This window comes from Sebastes fasciatus, chromosome 12, assembly GCF_043250625.1.
Source record: "Sebastes fasciatus isolate fSebFas1 chromosome 12, fSebFas1.pri, whole genome shotgun sequence".
Lineage (NCBI taxonomy): Eukaryota > Metazoa > Chordata > Actinopteri > Perciformes > Sebastidae > Sebastes > Sebastes fasciatus.
This window is the reverse complement of record NC_133806.1, coordinates 4,199,200-4,226,508: the sequence shown is the minus strand read 5'-3', so window position 1 is coordinate 4,226,508 and position 27,309 is coordinate 4,199,200. Positions and strand designations below refer to the sequence as shown.

General features: G+C 41.0%; 4 protein-coding genes across 4 annotated transcripts in view; 3 read left to right on the top strand and 1 right to left on the bottom strand.

Annotated features, from left to right (window-relative positions):
- The first annotated feature begins 35 nt into the window (after positions 1 to 35).
- LOC141778235 (uncharacterized) lies at positions 36 to 1,698 on the top strand. Its single transcript, XM_074652427.1, has 2 exons — positions 36 to 127; positions 761 to 1,698. The coding sequence occupies exons 1-2, from the start codon at positions 71 to 73 to the stop codon at positions 1,337 to 1,339; spliced, it is 636 nt and encodes a 211-aa protein (XP_074508528.1). The 5' UTR covers positions 36 to 70; the 3' UTR covers positions 1,340 to 1,698.
- Positions 1,699 to 8,373: 6,675 nt separating this feature from the next.
- LOC141778434 (uncharacterized) lies at positions 8,374 to 10,641 on the top strand. Its single transcript, XM_074652702.1, has 3 exons — positions 8,374 to 8,478; positions 8,590 to 8,676; positions 9,303 to 10,641. The coding sequence occupies exons 1-3, from the start codon at positions 8,434 to 8,436 to the stop codon at positions 9,945 to 9,947; spliced, it is 777 nt and encodes a 258-aa protein (XP_074508803.1). The 5' UTR covers positions 8,374 to 8,433; the 3' UTR covers positions 9,948 to 10,641.
- Positions 10,642 to 13,260: 2,619 nt separating this feature from the next.
- On the bottom strand, positions 13,261 to 27,293 carry notchl (notch receptor, like). The gene is made up of 11 exons (XM_074652682.1): positions 26,682 to 27,293; positions 24,393 to 24,543; positions 23,813 to 24,145; positions 22,811 to 23,031; positions 21,468 to 21,792; positions 19,794 to 19,969; positions 18,730 to 18,791; positions 18,384 to 18,507; positions 17,066 to 17,163; positions 15,788 to 16,119; positions 13,261 to 14,412 (listed from the first exon to the last, which is right to left on the bottom strand). The coding sequence occupies exons 1-11, from the start codon at positions 26,731 to 26,733 to the stop codon at positions 13,902 to 13,904; spliced, it is 2,385 nt and encodes a 794-aa protein (XP_074508783.1). The 5' UTR covers positions 26,734 to 27,293; the 3' UTR covers positions 13,261 to 13,901.
- tap1 (transporter 1, ATP-binding cassette, sub-family B (MDR/TAP)) overlaps positions 17,366 to 27,309 on the top strand; it is a 31,147-nt gene continuing 21,203 nt past the window's right edge. Inside the window, exon 1 of the mRNA XM_074652683.1 lies at positions 17,366 to 17,582. Coding sequence (XP_074508784.1) covers positions 17,529 to 17,582 — 54 coding nt within the window. The 5' untranslated portion in view covers positions 17,366 to 17,528. The remainder of the gene's footprint in view (positions 17,583 to 27,309) is intronic.

Sequence of the window (27,309 nt, the reverse complement as noted above, 5' to 3'; positions counted from 1 at the left end):
GGGTCATCCCCACATTTTTTTTCCCTTCTAGTTCATAAAATCTCAGGTGGAGAAACGCCGAAGGGAGAGGATGAACCGCAGCCTGGAGCGTCTGAGGACCATGTTGCTTCAGGAGCCACAACAACTGGTAAAAACAACTTTGAGTGCACTCGTAGATATTCTTTGATTACATTAAATTAATTTATCATTAATTTTCTTAAACATGCCATAAACCATACTTTCTTCTCAATCACTAAATATGAAATGATGTTCCTTTGTCCTGTGAGGAGACAATAACAAGGAACCAGAGACATTAGATTAGATTAGATTAGATTAGATTCAACTTTATTGTCATTGCACATAATACAAGTACAATGAAATGCAGTTTTGCATCTAACCAGAATGCAAACTAGTAAAGTGCTGACAAGAAAATATATACAAATGAGGATATATTGGTGTATGTACATAGGCATAATCATATATACAGATTGTAATTAAAGTGCAAGTGATCAACGTGTTATATACTGATGATTAATAGCTTAACTATAAATTGCATGCTGATGGGATATTGTATAACACATTTGTATAAGAGTATTATAAACAATAGATGATATATACAGGTGGAGTTATATCTAAACACAGAGAGATTATGTACATAGAACTATATGCATATGGGACTAAGTGAATATATAGTATAAGATGAATATCGGAGGGTAGATATGTATATACAGCCTCTTACTGCCAGCAGACTCCATTAACTCATAGTGATGTTTTCATGCAGGGTGGGACTCAGCACAGAGTGGAGAAAGCTGAGATACTGGAGCACACAGTCGTCTTCCTGCAGAACACTGCTGAAGGAGACAAGACGAGAGCTGCTGCTGGTGGAGCTGGAGGCGGTGTTGCTGGAGGTGGAGGCGGTGGAGGCCAGAAACACTCCTTTCAAGACGGCTTCTCCACATGCCTGCAGACAGCCGCTCGGTTCCTGGGACCTGAGGGCGAGGGCCTGTGGCTTGGAGCAGCACTGGATGCATCTCTTGCTGCTCGTTTTTCCCATTCAGACTCTGATTCTGCAGGCGTCCAACGAAGAACTGAAGGCCGCTCCTCCTCCTCTTCCTCCTCCTCCGGCTCTCTGCCGCACATGAAGTCCATTCTTCGGATGCTGAGGCAAAAATCCAAGCACAGACTGCACGCACGAGCGTCCGGTGTTGTCCATCCGTACCGACTTCCGGTTCAGCAGCGGCTTCCCAGAATTCCCCAACAGGCTCAGAGACAAAATCAGCTTGAGATCAGACGAGTGAGCAAACAGAGCTCGGCCCAGAGCAGCCCGGTCAGCCAGACACTGTGGAGGCCCTGGCCCTGATCACAAGGTCGCAACTTTTGAACACTGAACTTTTGATGACTCTGACAACCGATTAATATTCACCGGTGCCAACTGTACTGTTCCTGAATGAATATTTGCATTGTAGTCTTGCAAACAATGGCCTTCTGATAACACATAAGGATGTTGGTGTCCCACCACAACCTCAAAGCCTGTAAATAATGTAAAATCTCATTTGTATGTGTGATAGGGTTGACTCACTACTCTTGTTTAATGCTTTTGAATGAGTCAGTGGAACAGCCATCTATTCTGCTGACGGCACAGGTACTCTCCCAGACTGGGGACACGCGTGAGCTGGATCACGCGGCTGAGCCCGGCTGGGACTGCTGCTGTGCCGAAGAACAAGTTTTTTAGAGGTGAGTATCCTGGAGCTGAAGAGTCTCTGTCGTCCTTCTTCATATACTGCTCTGCTACATCTGCTGTCATGATGCTGAAGTGGATAATGATTGAGTGTCCATCCGTCACATTTCCAGGTGTTCGAGTGCTGGGAGAGCCCCACGCAGACCTTCACATTCACCTGCAGTGCCATGATGTCTGCTGGCATAAATTAAGACATCTCTGTCAACAATATAACTTGTATTCTCTCTATATATATCTTGTCTATTTTGCACACTAATTTATTCTGGATGTCTCCCTATGGTGAGACCTTTTTTTTGTTTTTTTTATAATAATAAAATAAAAACTTTTCCTAAAATGAAAACGCGTGGTGTCACATTATGTTGTCGACAGCTCTCTTTAGTGGGAGTGGGAGGTGTGAAGCGTGGCCTCCTGCCGAGCTACATCCTGCAGGTGTGAAGTCTGGCCATGAGGTGAAAGAGTTCAGTAGCAGTTCTTACTTCAAAGGCATCAAAGACAGACCCTGTTCACACATTATTCACTCACTTTGAATGCCTTTAATGATTAAAACCAAGAATACAAAAAAAGATAATATAGCCCGGAGCAGTCTGTGCAAAATTAACTGCTTAAAATAAGCAAATTAAATCATATAACAATCTGGATTGACAGCCCTGGCACAGTGTGTTTCCATCTACATATTCTGTTATTAAAGAAGTCTGACCAAACTTGTTCAGCTCCTGAAAATGAAATCCCTTGATGCATCATTTCTCATGTATGATTTCTCATATAATTACATAATTATAATGCATGGGTTATATAACTGCAGAGTCCCACTTTAACTAAATGCCACTGCTTTTCCAACAAGGACTACTTTATGTAGACATATCTACAGTCTTACATTTCTAACTACATGTCCAAATCACTTTTTCTTTATCATACTCTTCACATGACAGGATGAGGGTGAATTATGTGAAACCCCCTACAGCTCATGTCCACGTTTGTTTTTCATTTTATTTAGTATTCATTCTCTCAATAGTATAGCATATTGAAAAAAATATTAAAGAAAAGTCATAGTATAGTATTTCATAAAAATTCCTGAAAAAAAGTCAAAGTATAGTATGTCTAAAGAATTTATGAAAAAAAGTCAGAGTATGTCTTAAAATTAAAAAAAAAGTCATACTATTGAATGTTGAAAAATTTCATGACAAAAAGTCCTATTATAGAATCCTGAAAAATGTAATGAATGAATAATGAAATCACCTTTTCTTTATCATACCCTTCACATGACAGGATGAGGGTGAATTATGTGAAACCCCTCCAGCTCATGTCCACGTTTGTTTTCATTGTATTTAGTATTCATTCTCTCCAGCTGCTCACAGACCATTTGTTTTCAACGCGTGTCCGGTGTAAAATCACAGGAAACAAAACGTGTCTTAACACCTCCTGAAGCCCTTTGAAGTCCAGTCACACTCACGAGGACATTTGTCTCATTATAGCTGTCTGATTATTCTTTTTTCCTGAAAAAAAGAAGAAGAAGAAGAAGAAGAAGAAGCAATATTTGGATTGTTTTGAAACCGTCATAACACGTCAATACACAGAAGTATGTGCCAAGAGTTTGGTGGTGAGCATTCCTGTGGATCACAAGGTTAATTATTAATTATGGAAAATCAAGAATGCAGAAGTCTCCTTTATATATTTGTTCTGGGTTGAACTTAAATGTTGACACGAATCCAGACTATAGATGAAGCTCTATTGGCTCGTTCAGCAAAATATTGTGTGACTTTTAGAATTATGTTTTAGTGCGATAAATCACATGATTGTCCATAGTTAATCATCTGTTCAAAATGTACCTTAACGGGAGATTTGTGAGGTATATAATACTCTTATCAACATGGGAGTGGACAAATATGCTGCTTTATGCAAGTGCATGTATATATTTAGAATTGGAGATCAATTAACACCACAAAACAATGACAACAGAAACCCTCTCAGGTACTGCATTTAGCATAAAGAACAAAATGCTTTTATTTTATTGGCCTCGAACCTTTTTTCCATCGTGACACTGCTGATGTGATTTGATGATGTGAAGTGATGATGTGATGTGCTGCAGCGTGGGAGACTCTTCTCTGACTCGTTCTCGTGGGAAAAAGAGAGCAAAGCGCCCATTTGCACTTTTATTATCTGTTAGTATTAGTACATCATTAAGAAGAAGTGTGTGGAGGACTGAGAGCTTTCAGGTTCCCACAGACGCACAGACACGCTTTACGCACATTGGTCACTCACATGCAAATTACGCACCACTTGTCGCTTCGTTTGACTTCTTTTACGCACATATCTGTTAGTTGAACTCTTTATAATCGTAGCTCTGCGACAGTTTCAATGACTCAGGCAAATGTGTCCATCAGCTGCAGAGTGTGGTGGCTTATTGTGAACTCAGATGTCTTTTATTCCTCCACCAAGTTAATTTAATATATATTTCATCTGCCACATTTGTATCATGTCTTTCTCAATGAAGGCCACGTGCCAAAAACAGGTAGAGTGTCAGGTAGACATTTAACTCACCTGAAAGATTATTTTTATATTCATTTCTACAGGACTGACTAGTTAGAGTTCCTCTAATGTACAAGTATATTTAACTACTTGTAGTCTGTTAAAGTTGTGGTTTATTATGAATTCAGTTAATTTGTTAAGCTTTTTTTCAGCTGGCGCGTGTTTGAATGAGGTGTGAAGTAGTCGCGTGCTGCTGGAGCTGCTGCACGTGTCTGCCTCATAAAGGTTTAGTGAGATTCAGAGATTAAAGGGTCAAATAACAAAGAGACAGGGGTTGTTCCTGCAGTCAGTGTGGAGAGTAATTCTAGGACGTCATAGTATAGTATGTCGAAAAACTTCATGGAAAAACGTCATTATAAAGTATGTCTGAAAATTTCCTGAAAAAAAAGTAATTCTATTGAATGTTGAAAAATTTAATGAAAATAGTCATAGTATAGTATGTCGAAAAAATTCATTTGATCTTCATAATCATCTTATGACCCCTGCTATTTATCTGGTGACCCCAAGAGGTTCCCGACCCCTAGCTTGGAAACCACTAGACTAAACTAACTAGTTTAAACTAGCTCCAGATACAACAGTAAAATGTTGCTTTCACATTCATAAATGTATTATTCATAAATAATCATTCTGAAAGGACATTTTACTGCAGAACGAGTACTTTTACTTTTGATAATTAAGTACATTCTGCTGATAATGCTTCTGCTTTACTTGAGTGGGGTTTTGAATGCAGGACTTTTACTTGTAACGGAGTATTTTTACTTTGCTGTTGTGGTGGTACTTTTACTTAAAGGTCCCATATTATAAAAAAGTGAGATTTTTTAATGTTTTTTTATTAAAAAGCAGGTTTAAGTCCTATATAAATACTGTGAAAGTATCGAAACACTCAATCCACAGAGAAATACACACAGCCCGTATTCAGAAACTCTGCATTTGAAACAAGCTGTCAGGATTTCTGTCCATTTGTGATGTCACGAATATACAATATTTAGACCCTTGACTCAATTTTAAACGTAAACATTCTAAATGTGTCCCGGTTTATTTCCTGTTGCAGTGGATGTGAATGACATCAGCTGACAGGAAGTACACATGGACCCAAGCTGTTGCCTAGCAACGCAATTCTGTTGCAATTCTGTGCAATTCCGTCAAAATTCACTAAAACGGAGCGTTTCAGACAGAGGGGTGAATGCAGGTATATTCAGGCAGACAGTATAAGGAAAATAAAGTTTTTTTTTCGACATTACAGAATGTAAACATGTTCTAGTAGAAACACAAAATAAAAGTATGAGCCTGAAAATGAGCACAATATGGGACCTTTAAGTAAAGGATCTGTCTTACAACAAGGCACAACTGGTTACATAAACAATGTGCATAAAGATAATAATGTTGTGAGGAGAATGAGGCAAATGGTCACATGTTCTCTGAACCAAATGGTGATAAATATACAAACAAATGGCCTTTAGTCGACTCTGGCAACATGCAGACAAATGTTGAATAAGTGTGACAGTGGGAGAATGTCCCCCAGCTCTTTCTCATGGGAACGTGGAGCAGGAGGCTTCATCCTCACTTTATTACCTGTCAAAACTGATACTTCATTTACAAAGTGTGCTTGGAGGAGAGGTGGCTCTCCAGTTCCCACGAACACACACAGGGCACTCAGAATAACAATGTGTGATTGATCAACAGTCAGTATTTGACTGGTTGGGATGGAGAATGTGTCCAAAAGAGTCCAAAAATGTTTTGCCATTTTGTTTTAGTACTGTAACTAAACACGAAGAGCCGCGCGTAAAAGGGTAGACTTTACGCGCGTCTCGGTGGTCCATTGAGAAATACAGTAGCAGAAGAAATGTAATGTACTTGAGAGAAAAAGAGAGTTGTTGGAAGATGATCTGACAACAGATGACACAACGACTTGATCCAGCTTTGTTTACTGAGTGCGGGAGAGTGTGCACACCGACAAAACCTTCAGTCATTTTGGCTCCTTCAACTCTCTCTCATGGGAACATTGTGCATGGAGCTGTATTCAGACTTTATTACGTGTTAGAATCGATACATCGTAACAAAGAGTGCTTGAGGACGAAGTGGCATTCAGGATCCCACGCGTTGCTTCTCAGACTGGCATCATGAGATGTGTCTCCATTTGGTTTCAATCTCATTATCTCACAGATATTTGCAGACTCAACATCATCTGACTCTGATGCTATTTCCAGCAGAGTTTGCTGATTGTTTTTTGTATTAAGGAACATGTTTTGAATCAAATACGATATATTTAACTTTGAACTGTAGTTTTTTTACTTTCTTTTTTTTTAATTTTGTTTTTCCTTTATTTGGTTTTACTCATACAATTACATAAACATACTTAATTAGATACAATTATGAAATTATAGAACACACAAATACAACATGGGGGTGCTTTTCATGTAAAATAAGATAAAATAAATCATAGTAATAAAAAAATTACATTTAGAAAAAAGAAAAATTAAACAAAAGAAGGGCGCAAAAAAGAGTGGATTTTACGCACAACGGTAACAGTTACCCTTGGTGCAGATTCTATAGAATTTATGAAACATAAATCATCCATGAGTCAGTAAATGAGAACTTATTCAACATGTTTCTCCTGATTCTTTCTGTCAGTATCTCTCCAGGACCCGTGTCGTCTGGCCGTCCTGATAAAGATAAAGGCGTCAGAAGTCACCCACAGTCGTCTGTCTGGACTTCACGCTGGTTTTGGCGGATACTCGTTGTTTTTCCTTCACAGATGTTAAACGTGTCGCACGAGCTGGTCACACCTTTCACAGGCGCGTGCCGCTCACACTCAGCGGGGCAGCTGCACGAGCCCATAGAAAACAGGTAAGGGTAGTTCAGTCTGCAGTCATCATGTTAAAATGTGTTAGGAATATTTCATTAAGAAAAGGTTGAAGTACAATATATATATACATATATATATATATATATATATATATAGTAACTAATTCCATAGAATCTGCAACAAGGGTAACTGTTAACGTCGTGCGTAAAATCCACTTTTTTTTGCGCAGCTCTGTAACTGTCGTCTCTTTGGCTGTGAAAGAAAAACAAAGTCAAAAACTACAGTTCAAAGTTAAATATATCATATTTGATTCAAAACATGTTTCTTAATATAAAAAAACAATCTGCAAACTCTGCTGGAAATAGCATCTGTGTCGTGCGTAAAATTACCTTTTACGCACGACTCTGCAAATATCTGTGAGATAATGAGATGGAAACCAAATGGAGACACATCTCATGATGCCGGTCTGAAAAGCAACGCGTGGGAACCTGAATGCCACTTCGACGTCAAGCACTCTTTGTCACGATGTATCGATTCTAACACGTAATAAAGTCTGAATACAGCTCCATGCACAATGTTCCCATGAGAGAGAGTTGAAGGAGCCAAAATGACTGAAGGTTTTGTCGGTGTGCACACTCTCCCGCACTCAGTAAACAAAACTGGATCAAGTCGTTGTGTCATCTGTTGTCAGATCATCTTCCAACAACTCTCTTTTTCTCTCAAGTACATTACATTTCTTCTAATGAAACTGTAGTTCTCAATGGACCACCGAGACGCGCGTAAAAATGTTATTATTAACTGCAATATTTACATTTTTCTATTTTGTTTTATCTTTATTTAACTTTACTTATATATTGCATTTTTAACAACAAAATAATTGTAATATTAATTTAAACTTTACTATTTTTGTTTAGATATTTGATTATAATGTTGCAATGTTACACAGCTCTGTTTACACATCTCTTTATTCTAGTAGATCTTAAGTTATTGTACATACATTTTTTGTTTTAATTTCACACTTGCTTTAGCAATAAAGCATAAAGCCCCTTTGGATTGAATTGAAATTTAATTGAATAGTTATGCCTTCCCTTTTCCGCTGAGACTGTCAGGAAAAAGAGTCACAACAAAGCGTTCACTTGTAAATAATGCAGAATATTTTTGAGACATTAAAGATTTGGTAAAACTGAGTTTAGTAGTTTCATTATGGAGTAAAACCTGGAGTGTAATAAAGCCTGTGATCAGAGGTGTGATCAGAGGTTGATGGGTGGAGCCTACAGTTCCTCCCACCTCTGGTTTAAAAGCTCTCACTGAAGTGTCTTTGGTCACATTCAGCTTTGACTGAGAGACCTGAGGAGCTGCAGTCACCAGTTGTTGGAATACAATCATGAAACTGCTTCAGGATTCAGAGGACTCAAAGGCAGAGAGAAAGGTACTTGTATCATTTATGCTTTCATGAAATATTTCAGATTATTTTGTAGTCAGCTTCTCTTTTGTGAGATGCTTTTATCTTTAATGTTATCATCTCTTTTGTGTCTGGCAGAGTCTCAAACCTCAGGTGGAGAGACGTCGAAGAGAGAGAATGAACCGCAGCCTGGAGAGCCTGAAGACTCTTCTGCTACAGAGACAGGTAAGACAACACAACACTCACCTGGTCTGTCTGTTCACCTCTAGAAGACTGAATGATGTTGAAGTTGTTTATTAACTCCTTTGTTTCTGTCCCAGGAACAATAGATGATATATACAGGTGGAGTTATATCTAAACACAGAGAGATTATGTACATAGAGCTATATGCATATGGGACTAACTGTATTTCAAAATGATTGAAAACAAATGTAAAAAATGTCATGTTTCATTTGTGATTTATATGTAAATGGTCTTAGATTTACAGTATTTTTTGTAATCACAATCGTAATTATCTGTATTTAAGCTTTTCTCGCTCATTTTTAAAAATAATTATTCTGTTTTTTAAAGGTTTATGACTCTGTTTTAACAATTAATTTATTTTAGAAGAAAAGGATTTCATGGAATTCTAAAAATATTACTTGTAAAAATACAGATTTTTTCTTGCAAAACTTCTGAGTTAATGTCAATTTGGGCTTTTGCAACGTACATGTTTCATTTGTGATTTATATGTTAATGGTCTTAGATTTACGGTGTATGACTATTCTAACAATAAATATATGTTAAAAGTAAAATATTTCTTGTAAAATTACTTACTTTTAAAATTAACTCATAGTGATGTTTTCATGCAGGGTGGGACTCAGCACAGAGTGGAGAAAGCTGAGATACTGGAGCACACAGTCGTCTTCCTGCAGAACACTGCTGAAGGAGACAAGACCAGAGCTGGAGGAGGTGTTGGTGGAGGAGGTGGTGTTGTAGGAGGAGGTGGAGGTGGTGGAGGCCGGAAACACTCCTTCCAAGACGGCTTCTCCACATGCCTGCAGACAACTGCTCGGTTCCTGGGACCTGAGGGAAAAGGCCTGTGGCTTGGAGCAGCACTGGATGCATCTCTTGCCGCTCGTTTTCCATGTTCAGACTCTGATTCTGCAGGAGTCCAACGGAGAACTGAAGCTCCATCCTCCTCCTCATCCTCTTCATCCTCCTCCGCATCCTGCTCCTCCTCCTCCTCCTCCTCCTGCTCCTCCTCCTCCGGTTCTCTGCGTCTCAGGAAGTCCTCCAGGTCTATTCTTCGGTTGCTCATACACAGGTCCGGGCTCAGACTGTGCACGCCTGCCTTGACGTCAGTGGCCAGTTGTGTTCAGACCCATAGAGAATCACATCTCTCTCCCACAACAACAACTCCTCCACAGCCACACAAAGAGGCGAGTCGATCGAGCAAACAGAGCCCGTCCCAGAGCCAGCCGCTCGGCCAGACACTGTGGAGGCCCTGGCCCTGAGCACCACCACCAGTGAGCTCACAAACTGAACTTTTAATGACTAACATGCTGATTAATATTTATACAAGGGCATGTGTTGTTCATTCCACTTTTACAAGGCTATTTCCAGTACAATGCATCAGTGGCGGCTGGTGTTAAGTTTTCTTGATGGGGCTGTACCACATCCAATCAATTTCAGCAAACATCCCGGTATGATTTAATTTGAATTCATGTACTCAGCGGTGGAATGTAATACAAAATATAATCACATTACAATCAAATTACACATATTACTGGGTATATTCCATATTTAAAACACAAATATTGACAATTCGTATAAGTTTTATTATTATTATTATAATTATTATTATTATTATTGTTATTATTATTAGTAGTAGTAATGTAAAGTTTTTTTTGTGTGACTCAGGGAGTCCTCTATTGGCCGGCCGCCACTGTATAACATGCTGATTAATATTCATACAAAGGCATGTGTTGTTCATTGGACTTTTACAAGGCCATTTCCAGTGCAATGTATTGAACACCTCCTGCTTTCTGTAAAGTCTGATAAATGTGTAGATATTGTAAATCTATTATCAAGTGCTGCTACAGCCTTTACAGGCCAACTCGTGTTAATTGTGACATATTGTGATGTATTTTTGCACCTTAATTTATTTTATTTGTCATTTGCAAATAAACAAAAGGAAAAATCCCTAAACAATGCGCATGTGTGTTCATTGATTGTTTGCTGGCACGTGTCTCGAGCAGCATAAGTGTGGACTTAAGTGTGGACACCATGCAGCGACGCTTCACACAATGCAACCACCTCTAATCCTCCTTTGCTTCGAAAAACTATAACAAACATACAGGAAAATGTAATACATATATTCGTACACATTTAGCCTTTTATTATTAGCCTATAAGTATTATAGTCAATTTATATTATAAGTATATGTAAGAATTATAGTTAAATTTAAAGAAACTAAATAATCAGGATTTATTTGCCAGTGACATGCATACATGGACTTTGACTCCGGTTTTACGAAGCTCTCTCAATGTTCTTACACAGAAGAGAAATAGGAAGTTAAATTGATAAGGAGTGGAAGCTGTGCGTAAAAGGTGCCATTCCCGTGCGTAATGCCACTTTTGGGCGTGCGTAAAACGGCTCTTAAAGCGGCACGCTGTCCGAGCATTTAACTGCATCAGTTTTAAAGACTTGTTCAGAAAACAGAGCAAGTCCTTCAGTCTGTAAACAACTCATTTGCATTTCAATCGTCGGACAGTGCTCGTGTGAACGTGGGAATGTCTCCTCTCTGTGTCTCCTCTCCAGAGATGTATCAGTTTTAACAGGTAATAAAGCTGTAAATGCATCCACGTTTCCTCTTTTCCCACGAGAACGAGTTTGAACCATTTGACGCCTCTTTATCTGAAGAAATGTGGTGTGTAGAAAAAACATAGACTCAGACTGGAATTCAGCCAGGCTAGAAAATGCATATAATATAATTATTTCCCCTATAAACCGCTTGGTTACTTTTTATTCAAAGTTTTTGGGATAGAATGAGTCTCGTTTCTGAAAATCTTTGTTGCTAGAACTCTGTGGGTTGTTAAAGCAGAACATCTGATTCAAAGGTGCTAAATGTGCAACAACCTTTTGATCTATGCTGGCGCGTGTCTGAATCACACCTGCACGTGCTCTGCATATCCTCCTGAGACCCAGCCCATTGACATGTGTCCTCTGTAGTGGACATTTCATTTTGTCCACATGTATATCCTCTTACTCTTTTGACCTACTCTATCAACCCCTGGTGTGTTGTAAAGAGGGCATCCTAGGCTTTCCAGTCATATGGCATGTGTTTTTTTTAATCAATTTGAATGTATTATTGGTTTAATATCACTCTACAGTCATAATCTGTTCATTTTGTTAGTCTTTTCACACTGAAATACCCCTTTAGTCCACTACAGTGGACACTAAAAATAAAGTTTAACAAGCCTAAATTGTTAAGATTTAATTGTTAACCCTAAATAGGAAGGAAATCACAAAAAAAAGTAATTTGAAGACACTTTTTTTAACTCGGTTCCCAGGATGATATACAACCCCAATCGATTGAATTGGATTACAGTTCAATATAGGCCGCTGGTGTTGAAGATAGTTTTGACTATGGTGGAAGAAGTACTCAGATCTTGGTAGTAATACTACAGTGTACAAATTGTCTGTTAGAAGTAAAAGTCCTGCAATCAAAATATTACAGAAGTAAAGTATTAGCTTCAAAATATACTTAAAAGTACAAAAAGTAAAACTCATTATGCAGAATGGCCAATTTCAGAATAATAAATTATATATAGGTGGATGATAAATATTGCATTAATGTGTTCATCACATTAATATTGTAGCTGGTAAAGGTGGAGCTCATTTTAATTAAGCTACCCGGCAACATATAAAGTAATCTATAATAACACATTATAATATATTCGTTGATTTATATTTCATTAATCTGAATCCTCAAAGTAACTAAAGCTGTCAAATAAAAGAAGTGGAGTAAAAAAGATCAATATTTCCTTCCGAGATGTAGCGGAGGAGAAGCATAAAGTAGCAGAAAATGGAAATACTCAAGTAAAGCAAAAGTAACTCAAAATTAAACTTAAGTACAGTACTTGAGTAAATGTACTTAGTTACGTTCCACCACTGGTTATATGGTTATTATTAAACAATAAAGAGCTTTAATTTAAATTCTTATGTTGATCCATAACGTTTCCAAACACACCAAATATGTCAGACTTTTGTAGGAAATATGTACAAAACTAGAAAAACGAGACATCCAGAATATTTCATTGAGATGTACCTGCGCATACAAACAACATGTAGGTGGGTATTTTAAATTTGAACCCCAAGGACACGATTTTTGGTAATTGGAAACCCCTACCAAAATTCTCTGTCACAATTTTTTTTTAAGAAAGAATCTTTACACTCCAAAAAGAGACTTTAAAAAACATAGCCTTTCAGCACTATTTTCATAATTCCTAATATATGTTTTATAATGTATTATTTCAGCCTCTGATACTATATAACCGTGCATTTTGAAAACAATGCTCAAACCTTTCCAAGTGGATTATTCTCGGATACTTTGTCCACACTAAAGCCACCAGTATGACAGGAAAAGGTCAGACCTGTTAGCTTTAATGGCACCGAATCTCAAATGAATCCAAATGTAACCGAGGAACCAGAACGTGGAGCGCAGACATTTGAGCGTCTATATTTTGTGCACAATGGCAGTCAAACTGAGCGCATGCTGACTAGGATGCAAGTGAATTTGGAAATAACATAAAAAAATACATATCATTTGCATGAAAGGTCCCTTTATTGCATCAGCAGGAGTCTGACATCTTTGTGCAACCATGTTTCTTTTACTAATTTCTCTCCGATTGTTGTCGCAATAAACAGAATAAATGTCAAGACAATGTAGATATATTACAATATTGGACAATAAGTTTCACAAGATGTTGACTATGATTTTCATCACTGACATTCATCTCAGACATGTTGCTTTATTTGACTTTACCACGTAGCAGAACATTTACAAGGAACAATATCCCCCTCCCTAGTAAAAAATATAATAATAATAATAATTTAGGCAAAGCTGAGTGAAAACTGGGGAGGTTGAGAAGCGCTGCTGTGTATTAATTTGACAGGAATGTAACAAATAAGTAATCTAACAAGCAAATCTGTCAGGAGACACCCATCAGATGCATATTGGATAATAATTCAGGTCCCAAAATTAGAGTAAATCAAGGTTGGACGCCCTCCAGCTTTGTAAGCCGTCTGCTTTGCATTGGGCTCAACAACAAAATACACCTAATGCCAAACTAAAACTCAGAGCCTCTCTATCAATACAACATTGTAAGGCATTATCTTCACGTGTTCTTCGATGCTATTCTTATGGGCTGAATGGAGAAGCAGCTGAAGTTGTGTTGCTGGTTTCTCTACAAGGCTGTTTGCGTGGAGTCGGGAGCGTTGTTTAACCTCTCACCTCTGGATTTCTGCTCTGAATTAGCTGAACTCACCGCTACCTGTTCTGCTCTGCTGGGATGGTCACCGTGTACCGCCGGCTGGCGATCTGATTGGACGGCAGCATCTGTGGGAGGTAAAACAACCACTCTTTCTATGGGCTCGTTGGCCGTTCTGTCTGTCACAATAACATAATTGGGCTCTGGCTGGTGGCCACTGGAGCGACGCTGCAATGCATGCTGGGTGCAGGAAAAGGAACGCTGCCGAGGGGCAGGCTGGGGCGACAGGAAGTGAGGTGTCGCAGCCCTGGGGACTTCCTGATGCCTATCGCGATCCTCGTCTTCTGAGGTCACCTCCTGTAGGGTGCTGATTGGCCGAGGGGAGCGGCCCATGACTCTCGGAGGGACCAGCGCTGTTGCTGATTGGTTGAGCTGTGGTCGCCAGTTCTGAGGGGAGGGGTACTGCACTCGGCTCATCGACCAATCACTGGCAAGACAAGGAAGTCATCAAAACATTAGATTGACACACAGTAACATAAAAGTTTATCCCATAACATATTATATAGTTTACTGTGCTGGTTTTTCTTAGATGAAAAAGGTTAAACACTTAAATCCTGAATATAAGAGTGTCTTTGAATGCACCACCAAAGAAGAACAGTGACTGCATTAACAGAAGACACCAACGCAACTTTTCACTTTTGACAAAAAAACAACATAAAAATGTTCAAGTTGTTGAGAGTTTTTGTTTTGTAACACAGTATGCTGTAGTGGTTTCACCATACTGCCATTTTGCAGTGTCAAAAATATATTTTAGAATTAATATTAAAGTTATTCTGAGGAACTTTTAACTGGTTATGAACGGTCTCAGTTTAACACTGATGCCTCTATATGACCTACATAAGCAAATGAGACCATCAGCGAGAGTAACGACTATTTCTATGTAGTTATTCTTAATGCTTGACATCGAGTCCGATTCCCCGCAAAATCAGACGAAACGACGGCACGCAGTTTCACCAGAAACTCGAAAAAATGATAGGTTTTCTAAAAGGGACTCTGGTGATCGGAAACAATACCGCTTGTTTTGTTCGACCAACCCTCTAAAATCCATTTATTTTACATCTATTGGCAATCTACTATCACATGCAATTAAGAACTCCTCACAATTGAAAAGGTGGAACTGGGTTTGGCATTTTTGCTTGAACTAGAATTGCAGCCTTGCGGGTGTATGTCTCCGCGAAATGTCATCACTTCATCATTTTGTCCTATTAGAAATTTGTGTAAAATTGTCATAATTAGCACATGAATTCTGGAGAATAGGCCAAAAATGTGTTTGGTGAGGTCACAGTAACCTTTGACTTTTGACCTCCAAAATCAAATCAGTTCATCCTCGAGTCCAAGTGGACGTTTGTGCTAAATTTAAAGAAATTCGCTCCAGGCGTTCCTGAGATAACGGTACGGACGTGAGGCCACAGTGACCTTGACTTTTGACCTCTGACCACCAAAAACGAATCAGTTCATCCTTGACTTTAAGTGTAAGAAAATTGCTCAAGGCGTTTCACGAGAATGAGATGGACGTGAAGTCACAGTGACCTTTGACCTCCAAAATCACATCAGTTCATCTTTGAGTCCAAGTGGCAATTGTGCCAAATTTGAATTCCCTCCAGGCGTTCCTGAGATATCGCGTTCAGGAGACCGGACGGATGGACGAACAACCCAAAAACATAATGCTTCCGACCATGGCTACTTGCTGGCGCGGAGGCATAAAAATGACTTATTGTCATTATTCATCTGGTGAAACCTCATCAGAAGCAGATAAAGAGACGCATACTGTCTGTGTGCGCATTAAATTACTGAAACCTTACTTTTGTGGAGGTGGGGTCATATCTCGATGCCCTATGATCCCAGAGAAGGAGGCACTTCTTCCAGGCAGCCCTTGTGATCCGACCCACGGCAAGTACATCAGAGCGCGCTCCTCCCACATCATGTCATTGGCCGAGTCGACGGGAACGGGCCCTCTCTGAATTTGGTGAGCCAATAGGAGTTCCAGGACCTGGTGATGAATGCCCTCTCTGGCCCCGTCCGTCGGACGACGTCCTCTCCGATCGTGCAGCTCGAGGTTGGCGCCATGAAGGAGGAGGAGTCTGGCCGTGTCATAGCAACCGTGGATGGCGGAGAGGAAGAGCGCCGTCTCGCCCTACCAGAGAAATAATCATAGAAACAACATACTTCTGTGATGTCTGGAGGATAAATAAATTATTCTTAGTTCTCTTTAATAACGGTAGTGGCTAGAAGGGAGCCAGCAAACTGGGGAAACTCTCACGAGATTGTTAGGCATTGACCTCGAATGGTTAAAGCTGCAGTAGGCAGAATGCTTTTGGCATCATTGGGCAAAAATTCCATAATAACCTTTCAGCACATTGTAATTCAAGTGTTCTGAGAGATAACTAGACTTCTGCACCTCCTCATGGCTCTGTTTTCAGGCCGTGACGGGAGACTCTGACCAACCACAGGTCATTTCAGAGAGAGAGCGTTCCTATTGGCTGTGCTCCGGCTGGTGGGCGGTGCTTGGAATTTCCTCAATAGATCTCAACATGGCTGCCGGGTCACAAACTTTCTCATTTCACAGCTAAACAGTACACTACAAGATGATTCAGAAAATATCTGAGGAGAGAAATAGGCATTACAGTAACATAATATTGATTCATATTTGATCAGCGCTGCCTAGTTTGACCGTTCGATCGGAGTTCGCGAGTGATTGACAGCTGCTCAGAGACGGCAGACTCCAGCTCGGCTCTGATTGGTTGTTTTCCTCCGGTCTGTGAAATCTTGCAGATGCCATCAGGAGCACAGGAGGACACAGAGACACATGATTTTTTTCAGATGACTTGTCTCATGCACTACTGACAGGATATAGTGACCGTTTAATAAAAATAACTTTTTAAAATAATATTTGCTCCATTTCTACCCGCTGCAGCTTTAAGGTTAGGCATTGACCTTGAATGGTTAAGGTTAGGACAGGTCGTCGGGCGGTGACTCTCGCAAGAAGTTTTTGCAGATCTCAGATCATATTTCACAGTTTGTGGGCTCCCTTCTATACACGACCCTTAATAACCTCTGATAAAGAAACAGCCAGAACTCACCTTGTTGTCCTGCAGGTCCACAGCGGCCCCGTAGCGAATGAGGGTCCTTGTTAGGGAGAGGTGGTTTACTGAGCAGGCCCAGTGCAGGGCTGATCTCCCTGAGAGAGACCGAGTGAGTGGAGGGAAGGTAAAGGGGGGGAAGAAGGGAGGGAGTAAGTCAGCCAATGAACAACCATTACACAACAGAGCCGAGCCCAAGATGGTGAAGAGGGGGGGGGGAATGGAGGGATGTGGAGATGAACAGTCTCAGCTGAAGAGAGAATAAGACGACAGAGACAAGACAGAAACGATAAGAGACGTAAACAGAGGTAGACAGAGAGATGGCTAAAAGCAAGGAGAAAGATGAGCAACAAGGTTAATGTGTCCATCGACCCGAGTTAGAGCACATTAACTTTGTTCTGAGTCGGAGGAGGGCAGCAGGGGAGCTGGAGAAGGAAGAGGAAGAGGAGGAAGCCACGGAGAGATGAGCACAGGACGGGAGAGGAGGGACACAAAAAGAGGACGTGAGAGAGACGGGGTAAGTTACACCAGTTGCTCAGCCCCTCAGTGTACAGGTGTCAGAAGATAATGTTCTCCAAGGTGAGCTTTAACCCATTCATGCATTGGATCCAAATATGACAGTAGCCAAGCGAGAGGCGTGGCTCTACGGATTGCAATGTCGCTTGGTCAGTTTGTCTTTGCGCCATTGGATCTTTCGGAGTTTGTAGCAGACTCAGTTTTAAAGCTAGGATAGAAGATATTGGCATATGAAACTAGAAACCTGAGGGATCCATCGGTACCAACCATGTCTTACTAGCTTGTCGCAAAGGAGGCTAAATAACGCTACGAAGTTACGCTAAACTTTGGCGAGGAAAAACTGGCATGGCCATTTTCAAAGGGGTCCCATAACCTCTGACCTCAAGATCAGTGAATGTAAATGGGTTCTATGGGTACCCACGACTCTCCCCTTTTCAGACATGCCCACTTTATGATAATCACATGCAGTTTGGGGCAAGTCATAGTCAAGTCAGCACACTGACACACTGACAGCTGTTGTTGCCTGTTGGGCTGCAGTTTGCCATGTTATGATTTGAGCATATTGTTTATGCTAAATGCAGTACCTGTGAGGGTTCCTGGACAATATTTGTCATTGTTTTGTGTTGTTAATTGATTTCAAATAATAAATATATACATACATTTGCATAAAGAAAGTAAATTTGTCCACTCACATGTTGATAAGAGGATTAAATACTTGACAAATCTCCCTTTAAGGTACATTTTGATCAGATGAAAAATGTGTGACTAACTAATATTAGTAACTGTGACATCGATGCATTACCAGTATGATCAGTGTTGTTGACTGGCACTCCTGCTCGCAGCAGCTCCAGGACCACTCTGTCCAGCCCGCTACGCACCGCTCGGATCAGAACCACAGACCCGTCCGGGCCACACCACTCTGCCGACTGCCAACACAACACAGCCACGATGAATATATAGAACAGATATAATACATATTTCATACCTGCATATTTAACAGTTTAAGTTTGGGCCTTATACAGTGGGGTCTGCATAAACACATGGCAAGAGAATAAACAAATACATTCCCTGTGGTTATATCTGAGTCTTGAATAACACTGGCTGAAATAACATGAACAAAACGTTAAAAACAAAAAGAAAGGACAGACCTGCTGAGGAGGACTGAGCAGAGGAGGAGGCATGGCGTTTCTCTCCCATCCTCTAGGTGGAGCTGAGGGAGAACAAAAATCATTTGACCAACTGCTACACATACAAATACTATATATATATATATATATATATATATATATATATGGAAAGATATGTACAGTTCATATGTATCTCTCATGTCTCAGACTGTGTCTTTGTACTGCACAGTATGTCAGTATGAGTCCTGTTTTACTTACAATGTCTTATGTGTGTGAGTATAGTGTCTCCATCAACTCATTTATTTAAACGTTCCATATTGTAAAAAGCAAGATTTTCAAGTCTTTTATTATTATAAAGAAGGTTTAAGTGCTATATAAATACTGTGAAAGTATCAAATGCTCAATCTACGAAGAAATACACACTGCCTGTGTGATTTCTGTCATTTTGTGATGTCACAAATCTACAATATATTTAGACCGTTTCACAGTTTTAAGCGTAAACATCCTGAATGTGTCGCAGTTCATTTCCGGTTGCGGTGTGTGTGAACGAATGACATCAGCTGACAGGAAGTAAACATGGACCCAAGCTGTTGCCTAGCAACGCAATTCCGTAGTAGTTTCCGTTAAAATGCGCTAAAACAGAGACAGAGAGTTAAATACAGGCATATTCAGGCAGACAGTATGCGGAAAATAAAGTTTTTTTTAACATTATAGCATGTAAACATGTTCTAGTAGAACCCTCCCCCCCCCTCCCCCCAAAAAAAGCAATCAGTGTAGTATTTATTTATTTTATTTTATTTTATTTTATTTTATTTTATTTTATTTTATTTATTTATTTATTTATTTATTTAAAAAGGATCCCCATTAGCTGATACCAATGGCACCAGCTAGTCTTCCTGGGGTCCGAAATCAGGTACATTACATTTATCACATACATATATATATATATAAATATATACATGTATATAGTAATGCTGGACACGGTAAAAAAAAAATATATATATATATATATATGCCAGATCCCCAGATGAATGAAGGTTTTGGGAGCTTGGAATGAGTGACTGAATGAATGAATTGAACCTTACGTTGGACAGGTCTGCGGGTCTGCGAGGTTCCAGCCCGGTAGTGTTTCTGCTCCTGGCTCCTGTGGTCACAGATGGAGGCGTCCTCCTGTCGCCTGGAGCATCTCGCGTTGATGTCTTCCATTGAGCTCTGGGTAAAGTCTGTGTCACTTCCTATATCCTGGTCCCTTTTGAGAGGTCTGGAAACCAGAAGCACACAGTTTCGATACAGCGGCACATTAAGACACTGCTGTGTTTTCCTTTCTTCTTATTTTGATTTATGAGTCACTCAAGAGCTCTGCGACACACCCAAACACAGGAATACAGTCTTTCCTAAAACATGCATGGATTGGAAGTCTTTGAGGAAATGGAGAAGGACCAGTGGGCAACTCCGGGTCTGAGAAGTGAAGCCAATGCTGAAGTGCCTTAAACTCTCATTCTTTCTAACAGCCAGCAGGGGGCGACTCCTCTGGTTGCTAAAAGAAGTCTGATTGTATAGAAGTCTATGAGAAAGTGAGCCTACTTCTCTCTTGATTTATTACCTCAGTAAACATTGTAAACATGAGTTTATGATCTCAATCTCTAGTTTCAAGTCTTCTTCAATTCAGCATGATGTTCATTTAGTAAATTATGGTCCCATTTAGAGTCAAATAGACCATAAAGCAGGGGATGCTTTAGGGCGGGGCTACCTTGTGATTGACAGGTCGCTACCACGGCGTTGTCCGGTCTGGGTGTTGTCGTGTTTTTGAACTTAACCCTTTCACAGTGTGTTTTCAGTTCATGAAAGTTAATTATAACATTTTGGTCGCCTAAAAATATCTTATTCAGCGTTTTATTGTACTTGACGAACTCGAGGCTTCAAAAACGGTAGTCCACAAACCAACGGGTGACGTCACGGTGACTACGTCCACTTCTTACAGTATATACAGTCTATGAGCGGGACTCTGAAACACGACAGAGCTCCGAGATACGTATTGTTTCATAGCCCTGAGTGAGCTGTAGTCAGGGGGCTATAGACTAGAGAGACAGGAAAGAAATGGAGAGAGAGGGGGGTAATGACATACAACAAAGGCATGTAACTAATCTGTTCATTATCTTTTAGATGAATCAATTAAACATTAAATCTTCAGTATAAAATATTACAAAACAGGAAAAATTGCCCATATCAATTTCCCAGAACCCAAGGTGACGTCTTAAAATTGCTTATTTTGTGTGATCAACAGTCACAAACCAAAAGCTCTTTTGATTTGTTTATAATTATATAAAACAGAGACAAGCATCAAATATTTAAATTTGAGACGTGAGAAAAAAGCAAATGTTTGTTATTGACTTATATGATTAACTCATTATCACAACTGTTACCAATTGATCGACTCAATGATTAATCGATTAACATCAAATCATGGCAGCAATGAGCTAAAAGTAAGGGAGGGGTGTTGCATGTTCAAATTATTGGGAGGAAAAGTTGAGTAGTTGTTTCCTCCCTTCAGTAACTACTGTTGAACTGTTATGTGGATATACTGTAATATCTACTGTATGTGAGGCTGAGAAGTGTTTAAAGGTAAGATCCAACTGATTGGCAGGAAAGCTTTTCATTAAAGTCTCACTTGTTTTACACTGCACCATATTTGTCTACATGACATCCTCCCTCCAGCAGACAAAACATCCTCTCAAGTCTTTCAAAGCAGCTCGTCTCACCGCATTCGAATGGCGTCCTCCCCCAGCGGTTCCCTCCTTCTCTTCTTCTCCGCCTCCTTCGCTTTCTTCTTTTTCCTCAAGCTGATCTTCTCCTTCTCTCTGCTGGACCTGACCCTCTGCTCTTGGTGGGCGGCGTGCGGCGTCAAGGCCTTGGATTTGGGGTCATTGTCTGTGACCGTGGACCGGTGTCTCACCCTGCTACCACCGTCCCTCTCCGCCCGCTGCTGCCTCACCCTCCTCACCACCAGGAACACCACCAGAGCCAGCACCAGCAGCAGGCCAATCGCTACGGCAATCACGGCCCATAGCCAAGCAGGGGTCGGCTCTTTTGAGAGGAAGAATGGAAAATAGATTTTACTACTACGAGGTAGGACAATTTTTGTTCTGGCTGCAAGATATGGAAAACTAGAATTAGCAACTCGCGGTTGTAAGCCTCCACCAATCATCCTATTCTACATCCTATTGGACATTTGTGTGAAATATTCATAATAAGCATATGAATCCTTGAGTTATGAGGGCTTGGGACCCGTCTGTGTGGAGTTTGCATGTTCTCCCTCGTGTTAGCGTGGGTGTTCTCCGGGTTCTCCGGCTTCCTCCCACAGTCCAAAGACATGCAGGTTAAGTAAATTGTTGATTCTAAATTGCCCGTAGGTGTGAATGTGAACGTGAATGGTTGTCTGTCTGCCCAATGTCAGCTGAGATCAGCTCCAGCCCCGCCGGTGACCTTGAATAGGATAAGCGGTTACAGATAATAGATGGCCAGAAACGTGTTTTGTGAGGACCTTGACTTTTGACCTCCAAAATCTAATCAAGTTCACCCTCGATTTGTACAAAATTTGAAGAAATTCCCTCGAGTCGTTCAGGAGAATGGGACGAACATAAGGTCACAATGACCTTGACTTTTGACCACCAAAATCAAATCAGTTCATCGAGAGTCCAAGTGGACATTTACGCCATATCTGAAGAAATTTCCTCCAGGCGTTCCTGAGATCGTTCGCGAGAATGGACCGGACCGACGACCCGAAAACATAATGCCTCCAGCCGTGGCTGTCGACCGGTGCGGAGGCGTAAAAAGTGATATCAGCAATACCTAAATATCGACATGTGGTCCTGTTTAATGAAGTACTCAATTTAATCTGATAGAGAGTCATGTTCCCCAAACTTATCCTAAATTCCCCCACCTCTGAGATATTAACTGTTTGGACAGCTACAACTCAGACCTGCAGCAGTGACCAGCACATCTGGAAACAGAAAGCTGTTTTGTTTGGATGAAGTTCAAAGCTGTGGATGTGTGTGTGTGTGTGTGTGTGTGTGTGTGTGGGAGACAGGACATGTGAGCATACCTTTGACTTCCTCTTTAACCGCTTCCTCCTCTCTGCTTCCTATTTCATCTCGGTAACCCCTAATACTGACGACGGCCTTCAGCTCCAGGGGGGTGAGGAACGAGCCGGGCTTTAGCAACATTACGGCACGCAGGAAGCTGGCTGCCTCAGTGGCATAGTGGAAACAGGTAAAGGGCACACGGGTGCATGGCCTGTTGTCCACTTGGAGGAAAAGGACGGAGCTAGGAAAGAGTGAGAGAGAATGAAACAGTAGGAAAGAGCAGCTATATCATGTCTGGATACCTTTGCTGAATAAAGTCTCTAATCATTTAAAATCTGGTACATGTACTAACATAAAAAGACATTTACATTTTTCGACATAAAATGTTATTTACCAAACAAACATTCATTAACACACATGGATATTAATATTGATCTCAGTATTCACACCAGTATCTCTGCTCGCCAACAGCTCTGTTCAGATTGGCTCACTGTACTTCATGGAGTTCCCCAAAGTTCTGTGCTTGGCCCACTTATTTTGTCTGAACATAAGTCATTTAGGTGTTGCGGTTTAACTCAAGCTTGTGTTGACAAAGTTCAGTTGTTGTTTTCAAATGCTAGTAGGAAGCCTATAGACGTTGTGGATATTGATCAAACAAAGAGTAAGACAAGTCTGAAGCCATGGTTCTCTGCTGGAAAATGGTGGATTGCGCCCTCCGGTTTGGGAGTGAGTCACTGCTCCAAGCGGAGGGAGTTCAAGTATCTCGGGGTCTTGTTGATGAGCGAGGGTAAAATGGAGAGGCGGTTTGATGCGGCGTCAGCAGTTATGCGGACGCTGTACCAGATCATTGTGGTCATTGTGGTTGGCCACCGTAGTTCCCCTACATGCTTGGCACACGGGAGAAGTTTCAGTTGGTTGCAATCTGCAACCCCACTGCTAGATGCCACCAAAGCCTACACACTGCATCTTTAACTGGTTAGATAAGACAATATTATAATTGCTATTTTTGACAGTTCACTCACCCATCTGAGTCAGCCGCAGATGCCTGAGCCGGCAGGTTCTCGAGCTGCTGAGCGTTGAAGTCAAACAAGTTGTTGTTAGTGGGGAAAGGGGCGGATCCTCTGAGTTTGAGTGGCGACTGGAGGAGGACGCTGAGCGCCCAGAGCAGGGAGCTGTTGGAGAAGGCTCCACGTTGTTGTGGGAGGTTGGCGTGAACGACCAGGGTGCCCTTGGCCCACAGGGGGCTCTGGTGTGTGAAGCAGTCACTGCCGTCCCATCCACAGGGGGCGCTGTCGCATCCCTGCTCGCAGTGGGAGTTGGCGTAGTGATCGCGGCAGTACTGGATGTGGCCCGGACTGAGAGCAATGATGGGGAGGGGATGAAGAGATTTAAAGAAAGAGACAGAATAAGAGATTTGACATAATAATCTCAACTCAAAGTCTACTTACTAGCTCTTTTTTTCACCCAGGGCTTTCAACGCATTAAAAATGACAACACAAATAAGGCAATGAAAACATGGTCTATTACAACATTCACTATTAAAGCTGGAAATGTTTTTTTTATGGTTCTTTGACGGTGGACATGCCAACAAAAGCGTTTTACTTGCAGTATCCCCTGTCCTTCACGCAGTCGAAGCCGTCTCTGAGGCACTCGGACTCTATACACTCTCTGTCACATGACCCGTCTCCAAACTTGTCCTTGCATGTTGTCTTTCTGATGACTGGACACTGACCCCACGGATCACTGGACGCAGCTGTAGAGACAAGCACAGATTAGTGCAAAAATTAAAAAGTGGCGATAAATTCTGATCTTTTTTTTTTTTTTTTAACAGTTGTTTAAAATGTAATATAAAGATGGTCTACTGAAGTGGTCCCCAACCTTTTTCCTTAAAGGGACTGTTTGTAACTTCTTACACGTATAAATCACCCGGGTCGATGTCTCATGCACGCTCGCATATGTGTGGCTACGCTGTTCAGACAAGACTCCAACACAAACTACACGGAAAGTTCTATCTAGTGAAGCCCGTCTTGCAAAAGAGTGTTGGCTACGTCGGAGGACGCGGGGGGAGACCGTAGCTTTGGTCTCCAGGGCCGGAGTCTCTGCTGTACTCTGCTCCTCTGCTTGCCTTCACTCACACACCGCGCTCGTTCTCGCTCTTTCGCTCCACTCTCACGTGCATACGCGCTCACTCCACACTGCAGAAGAGTTAGTTTAGCTCTGAGAATATCTAGTGAATTATGTACAGTGGACGTTTGTGCAGAAATAACTGCTGCAGCTCCTCCAGACCAACAGAGGTTTCCCGTGTCTTGTGAAGTGACGGGGCTCCGCAGAGAGAAACGTTATCGTCTCCGACCAAAACTCCGGTTCCCTCCGGCCGCGGTCGGGAGGCTGAGGCAGGAAAAGTCAACACTAGGATCAGCATTGATTCATGGAGAGACCTTCGTCTGGTCAGCTAACATTACTGCCAAGCAGCTGAAATATAGAGTGATATTGTGGTTTTAGCTGACGTGTGTCGCCTCACTGTTTTGAGCGATGCTCGTTCATGTCTATGTAGAGCGAGCAAGCGCGAGCCCGACGCTGACTTTCGTTGACTTAACGGCCACAGGTGTCGCTGTTAACAAGCATTTCTGAAAGTTACAAACAGTCCCTTTAAGGGACCCCTTTTCTATCATGACAATATTTGTCATTGTTTTGTGTTGTTAATTGATTTCCAATAATAAATATATACATACATTTGCATAAATCAGCATATTTGACCTCTCCCATGTTGACAAGATTATTAAATACTTGACAAATCTCCCTTTAAGATACATTTTGATCAGATAACAAAAATTTGCAATAAATTTGCGATTAAATATTTTAATCGATTGCCCTAATATACATGGATGTTTTCTCCAGGTGAATTTTATGAAGCACTGAAATATGTCACATTCAAACAACATCACTTGCATATTCACATGTATTTGCACACTTGGCAAAATTGTGTGTATTATTTCATTGCAGTTTCATTTCACCAACGCAAAGTGTTTTCACTAAGTCTTTTTTATCGCAGAACCAACACACCCACATATTCAACCCACTCATTGTCTCAGAGCATTAACTACTCATAACAATGCAGGTCAAGCCATGAAAGTTGGGTCCTGATACGGGCCGTTAAAGGAAGCAGGAAATGGGCCCCGACATAAACAGGAAGTTTCCAGGAGAACCGAATAGCAACAGGAAATGGAGTGGGCTGGGACTTGATAAAGGTCGAAGGTCGTCACCGTGGCAATGAGGAATGTGATGGAGTTGGACAATGGGCTTGGCAGGTGTGTGCGGGACCATAAAATCATAGCAGAAAAAAAAGCATGAACAATAGAGCTGAAATTAGACATGTTAGTGTTTAACACTTGATCAGCAAAGAGAGCCTTCCTGGTAACGGAGGAATACAAATATAAGTCCTTATAAAAACACGTACGTTTGTCCTTAAAAGAATATTACCAAAGGTTAAATCCACAAATACAGCCCATACTTGTAAGATACTGTTGTAGAACGAATATATTTTCCTCAAATGCATTACTTATAAATATGTCAGAATAACCATATTGTTGGATTTAACCTTTGGGAATATTCTGTTAAGGACAAATTTAAGTGAAAAGTATTTTTTTATTATAAATTCTTATGCCTAGAGCTTCATATTATATTGTAAACCACATGGTGCTTAAGCTACAAATCCCTCCTTATAAATATTGATAATTATTAAAAGCAGTTCAGAGAGTAGTCGCCTCTTTTTCCAAACTGGTCATCAGATTTGTATGTAGAGCCACAGGATGCAGTTTCACTACACTCTGAACAGGTGACGTGTTTCGTTGAAGAAAGATAAACCTGTTGAGAAAAGGGTGGCTAACTCACCTTGACATGTCCAGCTCAGTCCCAGCAGAAGAAACGTCCTCAGAGCCAACATCTTCAGGTTGTTCAGCAGCTGCGGGTCTTTAACAATCCACTCCAGCTGTTTGATAAACCTGCCTCTGATCTCCGGGAGCTGCAGCTGTGACTCGGTTGTTTTACACTGTTGTTAATCTGTAGCTCTGTGGTGTAGCTGTAGCCCTGCTGTTCACAACCAACAGTTAACTCTGAGTGAAGTTGCCCAATCCCATCACCGCCACTGCCGCCGCCGCCACCAACACCTTCCAACACCGACCACTACCCAGCCCACTTTGTTCCCTCGCTCTTTTTTCAGAGGCCCTGCGGATATCTGGACAACTTCCTGCCACTGTGTGGAGAAGAATAGGAGGGTGATGACCGTATGTGCATGTGTGTGTGTGTGTGTGTGTGTGTGTGTGTGTGTGTGCGTATTTGTAGCACACACAGTCTGGGATATGTGAGCCGTTATTTCAATGTGTACAAAGGGTGTGAGGGGACGCCGTGGTTTTGAAATTGACCTTTACAAAGAATCTGTTTTGTCCAGCTGCCGAGTCCAAAAAACTTGACTGTGATTAAATAAGAACAAATAACAGAAGCGGTGCTTTTAGAGGAGAGC